The 14,149-nt window shown below is 36.1% G+C and overlaps 1 protein-coding gene across 1 annotated transcript in view; it reads right to left on the bottom strand.

The window, feature by feature from the left end:
- Positions 1 to 10,168: 10,168 nt before the first annotated feature.
- The window catches only part of TSC22D2 (TSC22 domain family member 2), a 49,862-nt gene continuing 45,881 nt past the window's right edge, over positions 10,169 to 14,149 (bottom strand). The window contains exons 2-3 of the mRNA XM_060011414.1: positions 12,653 to 12,704; positions 10,169 to 11,629 (exon numbers count right to left, since the gene is read on the bottom strand). Of these exons, the coding sequence (XP_059867397.1) occupies positions 11,369 to 11,629; positions 12,653 to 12,704 (313 nt within the window). The 3' untranslated portion in view covers positions 10,169 to 11,368. The remainder of the gene's footprint in view (positions 11,630 to 12,652; positions 12,705 to 14,149) is intronic.

Here is a 14,149-nt window from a genome sequence, read left to right as displayed (position 1 = left end):
ATGAGTATGTGCTACATAAGAAAATTCACACTTCAAACAAATAAACAATAGTCAGCACCCCTCTGCTGCACTGAGGCTGAACAAATCAGCTATCAGTAAGCCGATTGCAGAGTGGTTGGTATTCTATGGATGGTGACTTACCTTTCTTCATCTAAGGAGGATATATCGTCATATATTGTTCATTTTACCCATCCCACGTGGCCATCTTTTGAATCACAGATGTGATCACAGAGCTGCCTCAATGAAATCAAATAGATGAATCAATGAATAGGAATAATTTGTGTAAATCTTCAACATAATTCGTTCTAGAAAAGTTTTTTCTTCCTGTGACCTCTAACTCACTTGAGTACAATGGGGAGAAAAACATGGGATATGGTTTTGCTCCAGAGCCTGGAATCTAGTTCTACCACTAACCAGATCTGAGATCTTGGGCAGATTACAAGCTCTCTGGATTCTCTAAACCTGTTTCCCTATCTGTCAAATGAGAAAAATATTTGCTTTCCCCAAACTTACAAGGATAGTTGTGAGGATCTAATGAGATAAAGGGGGGAAAAGATTTCGGAGGAGATGGTTTAACTTATCTAGGTGACCTCTATTATCATAGGTGCTATTCCCAGGTCCTAAAAATCACCCAATCTTTTCCTAGAGCTGTTGGTCAAGAAGTGATGAGGAAAGACAGCATGGCCTAGGAAGAGGAAAAAATGAAAACGAGAGTAAGCATTTACTGCATGCTCACTATGGGCCAGGTCCCAGTTAAGCAATGTACATATTTCATCTTGTTTTATCCTCACAACACACCTATGACTTGGTATCTCAGGCTACATTTACAGATCAGAAAACTCAAGAAGAAAGAACGTGTAACCTAAGTGCGAACCCTCATTCATTCATCCATTTAGTGATAGTATTAGGTACCAGGAGTACAACTGTGAATAAAAAAGCAGAAGACCCTGCTCTCACAGATCTTACCTTTGAGGGCAACCGGGTTTGAAGGTCCCCAGCTATCAAAGGCAAAGGAGGGATTCTCATTCAGTTATATACCAGTCAGCTTCTGGCTCTAAGCAATGGTACCCTCCTGCCCCACGTGTTTTGGACTATTTACTTTATGTCTCATATGTTGGTCCCAGAACCCTGATGTCCTTTCTCCTCCTCCCCTGAGACTCCTCCCCCTGTGCCAACATTCTTGAATATCCAGCGGTAGAAGACTCTGTTAACCAGTTTTTTTCTCCCAAGGTGTGATTATCTGAGCAGAGGAAACCTCCAGGAAAACTGCATTCCCAGATGAGTCAGCTGTCATCACAGCCATTACCTAATGCTGAACTGGATGGGTTCAGGAAGCTGCAGGCAGGGAAAAAGCCAAGACTCACAGGTTTGGAACTCAAGGCCGCTGGAAGCCAGGGACTGGCCGTGTTTCTGCAGCTGCTGCTGTTTTCACTTGTTCATTCTCTCTGGAGAGCAGGACAGGGTAGACTTCAAGAGTCCAATTTTTAAAAAGGCTGATATTCCTGGGAAGAGGTTCCTTCTCAATCTTTCCCAATGAGTGTTTACCAAGGACAGTCAACAGGGGGCAAGGCGGGGTGGGGAGAGGGGCGAGGAAGGTGGGCTGAAGAAAGGTAGATGGGAGGAGTGGTTACTAGGAGGTTATTAAGCTCATGTCTCAACACTGAAGCCTTTTCTTGTGTCGGAGGCAAGACCATAAAAATGATAAAGAAGCTGATCTTCGAGAAGAGTCAAGACACGGTTAACGAAGGCGATAAATAGAACACTTGGGTACTAGTGTTTTGGATCTTCATTGCCTTGCTTAGAAGTAGTGCTGCATAAGCTAAGTGTTACCCATCCCATGCTGTGTTTCTTAGGAAACTTCCTGGCTTGTTGTCAGCTTGTAAGAGGAGTATCTCCAGTCTCCATTTGGCAGAGACTAAGCACACAATAATCCATTGCTCGTTTGTGTAACTCTTTACTCCCTGGATCCTCAGGGCACCCTGACCTGCTTTTTCTGGTCGCTGTTGCTGCTTCTGAACCAGCCCCGTCTCTGCCCAGATATAGGCTTCCTTCCCGCATTCCCTCAAGGTACTCTTGACTCAGAAGTTACTTCCAGACTCAGCTGTAAACAGACAAGTCTTCAGGTTGCCATTTCCCATCCTCAACTTTTTGGGGTTATTATTTCCTGGTTTCTCCCTACCAACACCTGAAATATACCATCCCAAATCAACTCACTTTATTTTCCCTTCCTTCTTCTCAGAATAAAATATCTAAGGAAGTCTTCCTCAATCACTCCTTATTTATTTTTATTCCTTTCTAGACACTCAGCTTATTATTTTGAACACTGAGAAATAAAAGGAAAGAATTAAGTCCCTGTATTCCTTATATGAACTGTACCTCAGGGTCACTGAATAACTGAAAAGGGCAATTTTCTCTTTAGAGAAGTGTTTTGCTAATGAGTGAGAAGGAATGAGAGAATTAATAGGCTAATGGGTCTAGGTACTGCTTATCAAGGCTGCCGAAATCACAAAATAGAGACAGCCAGACTTTATGTGATGGAAGTATACACCACCACTGATGAATTAATCTTGACAAAATATGAACCCAAATCTGATTAAGCTCCTAGATCTTACTAATTTATTGGAAATACAGGGGTAGATGTCTCTACAAGAACGCAATCAGGAAAACTTGGACTTGGGGAAAGCTGCTGGACAAAAAACTCTGATTTTTAAAGAATTTCAAGAGAAAAAGAGGGGAGTGAGGAGTCTGTAGGTTAAAAGAGACTTAAAAGGCATACAAACCAATTGCAATGTATGGACATTATTTTGATTAGAATTCAAACAAATGCACTATGAAAAAATTTAAGACAAGTGGGGAAAACAGACATTAACTCTATTTTTAATGATATTAATGAATTATTGTCAATTTTGTAGTGGGATAATACTATTATGGTTATTTCTTTTTAAAAAGAAACCTTATGTTTTAGAAATGTTATATTTTAGAAATATGTTAAGTGTTACGATATCTTGAATTTCTTTCAATATAATCCAGAGGATCATGGGGGAAATGGGTGCAAGTGTAAATAATACAAGATTAGATAACTGTTTAAGCTGGGTGATAGGTATGTAGGAATTCATTATACTCTTTACTTTTGTACATAATTGAAAATTTCCACAAAACAATGATAAAAAAATGTAAGATAAACCACCGGAAGAATGGACATAGAATGTATAACTCCCAACCATTAGAGGAGATAAAAAATGAATAAGAAAACAATCAATTAAAAGACAGGAAAAGGGAAAAAAGGAGGGGGGGGAATCTAAAAAGCATTTCAAGGAGAAAACACAAAACAAGATGGCAGAAATATATCCAAATGTACCAGTAATGATAATAGATGGGATCAGATAATTAATCTATTAAAAGATGGATTGGGGACTTCCCTGGTGGTCCAGTGGTTAGGACTCCACACTTCCACTGCAGGGGGCCCCGGTTTGATCCCTGGTCAGGGAACCAAGATCCTGCAAGCTGTGCAGAGCGGGCCCCACCTCCCCCGCCAAAAAAAAACCAAAAACAAAGACAGATTGGGTTAAAAAAAATTCAGCCATATATATATACAAGAGAAACCCCTACAAAAATGCAAAGGAGGAAAACGAAGAGGTAGAAAATATCTACTAGACTAAACAAGTGATAAGAAACTGAAATTAGGTCAAACAGTTCAATAAGATAAGAATGAAACGTATTGAATGGAATGACTGTAGTAGAAAAGTGACCATTGGTGACCATGACAAGAATGGTTGGGGTCACAATGGGGACCCCAACCAGATTGCATGTGACATGTGGTGAGCAGAAGAGAACGAAGTAGAAAGGCAGAAGGAACAGAAAAAGCAAGTGGAGGGGGCACATTCCCAGCCTCTGTGCGCACTGATGTGATGAAGCCAGAAGAGAGCCAAGTAGAAGGAATGGGAGAGAGGGGGATAAACAATCGTGGGGAGGAGAGAAGGCTGAAGATGATAAGATCCAGAGTACCACGGGAGACTTTAGCAGCGACAAGAAGAGAACACCTTCTATTTGATTTTATTTCTAATTTATTAATTTGTCATTACACAAACAATACATGAATGCATACTCAAAAACATCAGACATTACAGGTAAAGCTAATGCACTGCACCAAACTACTGTGAACAGTTTGGTTAGTACCCTTCCAGAGCTTCTCTGTACATTTTTATAATACACAATTAGGTACTTAAGATGTACACTATACAGTATTTGTGTATGTGAATGGATGTGGTATGTTTTTTTAACATCAATGGTATCTTGTGGATTTCATGTATTGTCCTTCCATTTCCCCCTAAACTTTAAAAAAATTTAACATTGTATCTTAGAGATCATCTCATGTCAGTGCATGTAGGACTCTCCTTTTTCATTGATGCCTAGTATTTTATAACATGTACCATGCTCTGTCCCCTTGAGGCATATTTTGGTTTTTCCAATTTTATATTACAACCAAAGGTACAACAGTCATCATTATACAAGCCACCTTGTGAACAAAAATGTGTAAAGTGTGTTTCATTAAAAATTGGAATTATTGGGTCACAGGGCATGTGAATTTACCATTGTAATGGATACCACTCAGCTGCCTTTAAAAGTGGCCATGCTAATTTATATGCTCACCAGCAATGTAGGATTCCTGTTTCCCCACACTCTTGATTCATATTTATCTTAAATACTTGCCAATTGGATCTGAGACAGTTTCTTGGGTTTTAATGTGCATTTCCCTTATTTTGCTAAAGTTGGGCATCTCTTCATAACCTATTTGTAAAACTTTTTGCTCAAGTGCGTTTTCACAAGGATATTTCTAAAAGGAGTATGTGACCAAAAAGCATAAGGCTCACTGCTAGTCTGGCTGGAATTTAATTTTTGTGAGTTAGAGATCTAAAATTGTTTTTCCCAAGTGGTTATGTGGTCTTAATACTAGTTGTTGAATAATCCATTCTTCCCTTATTGATTTGAAATGTCACTTTCATCATTTGCTCAATATATATTTGTGTTCGTTTCTGGATTCTCAGCTTTATCAGATTTAATTTTGGCATCAGGTACCTGAGTTATTCTTAACTTGGTTCATTGAACGGTAGCTGATTTTATCAGCCAAGATAATGAATGTATTCCTCATGAGACAGTCGATGATGTAATTCATAACACACAAATTCTATTCAATTAAATCAGTTCTGTTATCTACAAACAGAGTATTAAGAAATGTGTAAACTTCTCTTTAAGATTAGTTCTTTTTTTTTTAGGGGACACCTCACAGGCTAAACATAGAGATGGAATCCTTTTTACCAGCTCCCCTCTTTCTAGAAGTATTTGATGTTAAAGCTTTTTGGTGATTTAAAGTTTTTTCCTGGCAATGTCAAATGGTATCACGTGGCACGGCAATATTACTGTTCATTTATAAGAACCTTTCATTCAACAAATGATCTGAGGTCCACAAACGGTGACATATACTTTGTAAAAAACAATGTGACACTCTAGCTTTTACTTTTACATTGGACCATGAGCTCCTGGAGTGCACAAATCATGTCTCATTCATCTTTCTATCCCCAAACATCCAGTACAGGGTGCACACCCTGAACTGAAATAGAATTGAACTGCGTTTCAACAATGTTTCTATAAAATAAAAAATAAAACTCAAGCTTCTCAAAAACAAAACCTTTACTTCAGGGGCATCACGAAATTATACATATTTATTTTTTTCTGCCCATCTGATTAAATTTTATATATATATATATTTTTTTCTTTTTTAAAAGTAGGAATGCTAGATTTAGACACTGACCTGATAATCCATGCCCAAGTGTGAGAAAAATGTTCCTTTGCTGTTCGTGGACTTCCTCAGGTATGATCTATGTATAGGTATGTTGCTTGCCTGTTAAATGACAGTAAGAACTGTGATCTGGAAAACATTCTGGATTGCAGTGGGCAAGCATACTTTACAGTTGTTATACAGAAATATCTCAGACATGCAAAAGAAGGAAATAAAGAAGGTAAACTTAACTTTTTTTATAGGAAAGTAGAAGTGTGACATTTGCCGCATTTTAAAATTCAGTTATTTTTATGATGTGAGTTAGCACACCTTTTCCTTCCTTCTTTCAAAGGGGTAGCTTTGGCTTTCATGGGTAATGCCTTAGCCCATAAACTTCCTGCTCTGTTTTACAGCTCAACACAAGACATTATACTATGGGAAAATTCCCCAAACTACTTAAACTCTCAGTTCCCCTGGTGAGGAGAAGGAAAAATAAAGCTAGCTCACCACCCAAGTGTGGTGAACAAATTCTGTGACCAAGTAAATTGTGCCAGTGCAAAATACCAGCTCCTTACCTTACCATTATCAATCCTGAAAGACTGTCTTGCTTTTATTTTTGATGATTCTCTTAAAAAAAGAGGATGTCTCTGACCTTTAACTTACTTTGTATAGTGCCTCACTTAGCATTTTTATTTGTGAACACAGCACGTCCGCCTAATTGTAGACCACTAAGGAAATCGTTAAACTACACTTTACAGTAATCTCTCTACTGACGAAAGGAATACTTGCATTTAAAGAACAGATTTTACCATTAAAAATTCTGTGAACTGGTAGAGAAATATATGAAACAGGAATGCATACTGGAACTTCAAAAAGGGAAAAATAGGATGCAAATACACATCACTAAATAATACACTATTAGTATTGCTAGAAAATAAAAACATGGATTACCAGGCAGGAGGAGGTGGGAGAAAAGGTCCAGTTTTGCTTACGCAGGGGGCTTATAGGGCAGAAAGAAACCTTCTGAATTGTGTCAAAGAATGAAAGGTTAAAGCCTAGCAAAACCTGTTCTGACGGGCTGTCAATGTCTGCAGCGGGGCTAGAACCCGTATTATCCTTTCTGGGGAGGAAGGGCTAGCTCTGAGGGGCAGACTTTGAATTCATGCTTCTGGGCCATTCTAATCCTAATCCACTATAAAAGGACTAAATTTGGTTTACCTTTAGGGCTGGATTTACACAGAGGCATAAAGGGACAGCTAAGCCTCCTCTAGTCCCCCCTACCCCTTTGCTAAATTCTTGAAATTCCTTTAACAGGAAACAAAGGCTTTCGTTTCATAGAGATATATGGCTGTTGGAAGGAAAAGTCTTAAACTTTCTAAGACTTGGAGTTCTCTGATCTTTCCTTGGAGCAAGAAGTAACAGGTACCTGATGCTGGGAATGGAATGTTCACCGTGGAGAGAAAAATGGTACAGAAGAACTCAAGACAAACTTCCTTCATGAACCAAGATTGCCTATATAATTTTGCCTATCCATCATTTCTGTTCTGGTTTGTCTCTCCCAAATTATTTCTCAGTTTCTAGTTTTAGCTCTCCAACTACCTCTCATGTGCCACTGGAATGATTAATTTTTCTGAAATGCAATTCTGATTACAATCCCATTGCTTAAAATCATTCAATAAATCATTCCTGTTTTCCGAATTGATGCCAAACTACTCAGGTGAGTGAGACAGTCATTGCCTGCGTGCCTCCTGTGGAACAGTTCTGTGGCTTCTCAAGGAGCTTTGCTTATGCTCTCCTTTAAGCCTCTGAGCACTTTTACTTTTGCGACCTTCAAGACTCACGTGTCACCTCCTTGAAGAAACCTTCCCTAACAAAGCCATCCTTGACTGTGTATAACAAGCCTTTATTATTGCATCATATCTATTCATTTGTCTATATCCTTAATTAAACTCTGAAACTTGAGGGCTGGGCTTTGTCCTTTTAAAGGATTATTGAAGAGAATTGAGTCATGTCACTAAATGCCTGCCACTGAGCTATAAATCTTCCTTTAAAATATGTGACTTCAGACCATCTTAGAAATTGGTTTCTAGAAAATTAGGTGATATTTTATTTCTGGCTCTACAAGGATGAATTCTCATGAACAGGTATTTTGGTTACTTTAATTGGAAGGATACTGCGCCCACCCTCCCCACTTCCCGTTTTTTTAAACGTCCAGAAGTGACTATGGTTTGGAACTTGGAGAAATACCCTAATCTCTGACCTGTGACAATTCTTTGTGAATAATCGAAGTTTTAATTACCCATCGCTGAGGGCTTGATGGTAAAGCATTCCTGTTTTTATACTTATTTATGCTTAGCTCAGCACATCGGAAATATCCAGCTATTTTTGAACAAAAAATTATGAGAGGAACCATATATTTAATATCTCACAATCGCTCTATTTCTTGGGGGGAGGGAGGTGTATATCAAGCTATAAAATCACATTGTAGCTACTTGAAATGATTTTTCTTTGGGGAAAATTAGGTTTGTACTGAAGACACATTGCCGCATCAGAAATATTTTCTACCTATGATCTTGTGGTTGGTTGAAGTAAACCAACAGAACACTTATGTGGCACCTTGGTCTATGAGCATTTCACTGAGAAAATTACAGATGGCATTCATACAAGACTGTGCTCCCAAATTGGCATCTCAATAAATTAGTATTCCAGCTAACTAGAGACCCTAAATATCTGAGGAAAAACTGAAATTTACTTAAGATCCTAAACTAATCATTTGGAGGAATGCTTGATGTTGTTTTCAAATATACAGTATATCTGATGCTGAAATGCACATAGCTTTCCCACCCTTAAGTTTGTTCCTGACTTTGGATTGGGGGCATGCCTCATGAGAGTAGGTTTGGATGTACAGGCTTCCTTTCACAGCTATTTTTGGGGTTGTATGGTGGCAGATGGGTCATACAAGAGAAGCGGCGGTTGGGGGGGGGAGTTGGGAAAGCAGAGGACAGGCACTACTATAGTTTTGCATTTTTTGAACATGGCACCAGTAGTTGAGTATCTTCTCATGTCATTAAGTTGAAAAGTTTTTTAAGGCTCGATACATTTTGCCATCTTACTTTCTAGAAGTTCACAGGAAAGCTTGCCTTTCTACATTAGGTCCTGCTATTTAAAGGACAAATAATTTGTTAAATGTGAACTTGTATTTCTTAGGTTACTAGAGGGTGAAGCTTTAGAAACTGCCGTTTATTTCTTCTGTGAACTATTCATGTTTTCTCTTCTATTGTGATTTTTTAAAATGTAGAAGTAGTAATAATTGCTTTTAATTACCATTTAAAGCATATTAATCACTTCCTTTGTGACTATTACTTTAGCATTTATAATGTTTTTCTACCCCCAACACCAAAATTTATATTTTCACATAAACCCCAACCTTTTCTAATACATTTTTTCCCACCTGTATTATATATCACACTGTTCGCACTTGAGGGGTGCACCCGGTGAGCCTTTTGGTTAACATTCCAACGTGGAAGTTTCACTTTCTAGCTCACCTGGGATGGCTCTATTAAAAAATCTTACTTCGTATCTTTAGGTTGCTTCTTCAAGCCTAAGTACTTAGTTCCTTTAGTTAGTTCTATTAACATTAAAATTGTGTTTTTAGTGAATATATCCTGCAGCATAACTAGAATATAAAATAACTGGAAATCCCATGTACACTCTGATTTTATGCATTTAGTTTGTGACTTAAGTTTTAATTTTAGATAAAGAACACTTATTTACCTTCTTTTAATGCAAAGACCTAACTATTGATTCTTATTAACTCCTGATTAGCTAGTTGGCTATAGATACAGAGCATGTTAATTTCTACAGGCACCTTTCTGAATTCAAGTAAAAGTTCTGGTAGACAAGGATTTCCTACTTAAATGTCATTGACATAATATGAATATTGAGTACAAATATTGCTCACCATTCTTGCATTCTTTAAATTATTTTACTTGGAAAATTTAAGAACCATCATTAAGTCATTAATAACATAGGTTTTCATTGAAGGAATATTTGGAACTCTGAAAATACAAATCTAATCAAATTAAATTTTGAACACATATGAGAGCCAAATATTTCAACAAAACTGCAGTTTAATTTCAGAAAATGTGTTAAAATATATATTTATACATCAATTTCTGACATATACTTAATGTGTTAGTATACACAAAATGATGCTTTCTCTTGAAACTGTATTTATGAAATGTACATTTTAATTTAAATACTCAGTATACACTGCACTTAATCTGCATGTTGCATTTATTAAATACATTAAAATCTGCAATGTAACAAAACGTTTTCTGCATACGAAATTCAAAACACCATTTTAAATGAACAAAAAGATGGCTCACTTCATTATTTTTTTTTTTTTTTTTTTTTTTTACAACTAGTGTATAGTACACTAGCTCAGCTCCACCATACTACCTGTTCGTTCTTTTTTATTTGACATTGTTCACAGACTAGTACATATTACAATAAGAGTGCTGGATAAAAACATGAGGTACGAAAGTGGTTCAAAGATTATAGGTCATGCAGATCATGCTAGACAGCAAAGAAAATTGTGACCGAGAGAACACTAAATAAAAATACATAAAGAATGTGCATTATAAAAAAAAAAACAAACAAAAAAAAACAAAACTCCATTACACAGCTTTGCTTCTTTGGTTACAAAGTAGGTTGAACAATTTCACAGCTTTTTATTCCCACCCGAAAAAAAAGTCATACGAAATGTCAAAAAGCAGAGGAATCGTGGCAATTTCTCTATTAGAAAGTAGAAACAAATGAACAAAGTTTTCTTCATCAAAATAGCCCAATTATTTATTATATCACAATAACTGGTGACTACCTGTACAGTTGCACTATGTTCTTCATACTTACACTATACAAAATTTACATTCAAGCTGGGTCTTTACTACTGAAAATAAATACCGAAGGTAAATTGCCATTAGTGTTAGAAATATGCCAGGATTCTTTTGTTCAATTATTGCCTAAACGTTTCGTCTATTAAATGCAATCCTGCCTTTCAATTCCTTTACTGATACTTATAATTATTCAAAAAAATTAAAAAAGTTCTGTGACATTGTTCATGTACATTATGAAAATAGCAGCCCTGTAATAAATAAAACACAAATAAATGAAAACTTATGTAGGCAAATGTTACTGATATTGAAAGAAAAGTGGCTCTTTAGATGAACTGTTATTTATAATGCAATAGGAAGGCTCAGGGTAAATCCATGGATAATAGGAAACATGGGAGAGCCACCAAAGCTCTTAAAAGACCCCACTCGTGCGCACCAGGTAAAATGCTAACTTTGCTCTCTTTAATACACCCCATCTATTATTCTCCTTGTGTACTGATGACATAAACTGGACATCAACAGCACTGCATGACATCTCAAAGAGAGGAAAAGCTCTTGTAGAATGATTGTCTAATACTGAAAAGGCCAAACACACAACTGAAGCATGGCTACTTGCTTTCGTATAAAGTGGAAAGAACACCAGTGGCACACAAGGATAGATTGCTTTCAGTTTTTTTCTTAATGAGGCAAGAAAGCTTTATGCTGAGGACACATTCGGCTGCTGCGGAGGCTGCGTTGGCTGCGGAGGCTGTGCTATCACTGCTTGCTGTTGAGAAGTGCTACCAGCATTGGCCTGTTGGGCTGGGAGTTGGGATAACTGATCATTGTTTGAAAGAGATTTTAACAGTGCATTTTCTCGTTCAAGTAAAGAGTTTCTTTCAACTAATTCTTTTATTTGTTCCTTTAGAACTTCCACTTCTTCTCTTACTGCATACATCAAATGGCTTTTCACCAGATCCTGTGAAGAACAAAATTAGGAATGTCAAAAAGAGTGAAACGGAAAGGAGTTGCTATTTGGTTCTAGCCTACCTGGTGCCTTATAAACATTAGGCAGTTTTATATTTATATAGTTTTATATATTTATATTTATACTATAAATATAGTTTATTTAAACTACATTTATATAGTTTTCCTGCTCTTGCTTTTAATGTTTCTACTGTTTCTTGATTGACACTAAGGAAGATGGGGTGGAAAAAATCTAGCTCCCAACTAGGGCAGCAAGCCCAGGATTTTATTTTCAAAGTTTGGAGTGATTTCAAAAAATACCAGCTCCTTAAATTGTCAATTAATATAAGATTAGAATTTAAAAAAAGGTTTAAAATCATATATTTAGACGTCAGACGAAGAGAACAAAGGATATTAAACTGTCTGATAATAAACTAGTTATAGTACTGCTTTAAGAGATGAAGTGACCTGCAATTTCCAACTTTAAAACCTCAGGATTAAAAAACAAAATAGTTTGAGACCAATGGCCTTTATTTATAATCTATCTATGGTTTTAATAACTTGAATCAAAATATTTTAAATAATATGAGTAGAATATCTTTAAGAAAACCAAAAAATTGATAGTAATAGCAGAAATCAGAATCAGAATCAACAGAAACAAGTCTATTTATTAAAGCTGAGTAAAAGAGTCACTGTAAATAACCAAAGGATGGAAAAGATTTCCAGCTGAAGTTTTCATTTTATTAGTCTTTTGTCTCTAAATTATTTTTGATGCTGAGATATTTAGGGGATCAAATGCATGTTGATTATGTATATTCCCCAAAATGGCATGAAATGTAACATGTTCAAGTAGGGGAAATATCTATTCCACTGGTATTTATAGACTAAAAATTCTCAACATTCTAGCATTTTCAACCAAATCTCATTATCAAAAAATACACTGGTCATCTTGGTTTAAAGAAATTAGGTATTTGTTTTTTATAACTGATGAAACCCAACAATCTCTGAAATGAGAGGACTATAAATTTTTACTTACCATTGCTTGTTCTATTTTGTTGTCAATGGCTACACCACCTCCCCCAGATGCACTGGAAAAAATTAGAATATTTCATTAAATTATTCTAAAAAATGTAAGCTCCCTTCCAACTCTTAAAATAGTTGTGTTTTACTTAAAACCAAAAATAGTAATTTAAAATAGATTATTAGTCTATTCTCAGAATTTCATACTCAGAGCTCTCATTTTGAAAATGATCTCAATAAACAGATGGCTTGTAAAAATCTTTGTAGTTTCAATACTTCTAATTTGCCAATGACATATATATGCTACTTTAAAAAGTAACTCCCAATTCTATCCAGGAGTTCTCAATTCAGTGAACTTAAGATACATTTTGAATGAACAGTACCCCCTCCACATCTCTTCATTTACCAACTATATATTCTAATTGCCTTTCATGTAGAAATTCCAGTGGTTACTTATTGCATTAAATTCAGATGATGATTTTTCTACTACAGATTTTATATTTTAATGTCTGGTTTTTAAATTTTAAAAACTGGCTTGTAAAAATGATTCAGAGGGCTTTTGGGCAAGGAGTACTTGCAGGGTTGGTTAACAAGGAACTCAACATTCTGGCAGACCTGTATGCTTTGACTGTAGTTTACTAGCTGGCAAAAATCACCTACTAAGGTATGTGGTTTAGACCAATTTTTCCTAGAAATAATTGGAAATAGTCTAGCTGGTAAGTACATCCCAAGTTTAAATATCACCTTATCATTTCTGTGATAATGACACAGGAGGTTGAATAATTGTCCTCTTTGGCAGTTTATATTTTCCCATGTATGTAGTGAGGATCTATATCCTTTTCTTGGTGTTTTTGTAAACTTTAAAGAATAGTTATTAGATTTTCTTGTAAATATAAATCGGATATATTAATCTACTGTATCAATACAAAAAGAGGTCTTTAAACCACTTTTATACAAAACTTTTACTACATACTCTTCATTTAGTGTGTAGTGCTAAATTTAGGTGCTAATATATCTGAAGACTATTTTGCTTTAGATGATGTGGACCCTCAATGTTCTATCAGACTGAGCCTCAGAAATATCCTGTCTGATGTAGTGGTGCCTTTTTTTATTATAATCTAAGTAGATCTGGTTATAATCCTGGTTCTGCTACTCACTACCTATATGACCATCAGTAATCAACTATTTAACTTCCCTGGACCTCAGTTTCCTCATCTGTAAAATGAAGAGGCTGGTGTCAATGCCTCAGTGGACTTTGAACTTTTAAATCCTGAGTCAATGCGTGGAAAACACTAAGCTTGTTTATCTGTGCATTAAGCACATTAATTACAGCATACTACTTCACTTCTTGCTGCTGTTGCTAAGATGAAAAGGGGCTTCTGTATACCTAATAACTGGAAAGGATATATAGATCATTAATAAATACTTATATATGTTAGGCTTTAACTGCTTGTAGACAGCAAAGTATGGCTTCATGTAACTAAAAACTACAGAACTACATAAACTTTAATGT

This window comes from Delphinus delphis, chromosome 4, assembly GCF_949987515.2.
Source record: "Delphinus delphis chromosome 4, mDelDel1.2, whole genome shotgun sequence".
Classification (NCBI taxonomy): Eukaryota; Metazoa; Chordata; class Mammalia; order Artiodactyla; family Delphinidae; genus Delphinus; species Delphinus delphis.
The sequence above is the reverse complement of the archived record's forward strand: the minus strand, read 5'-3'. Positions and strand labels throughout refer to the sequence as shown.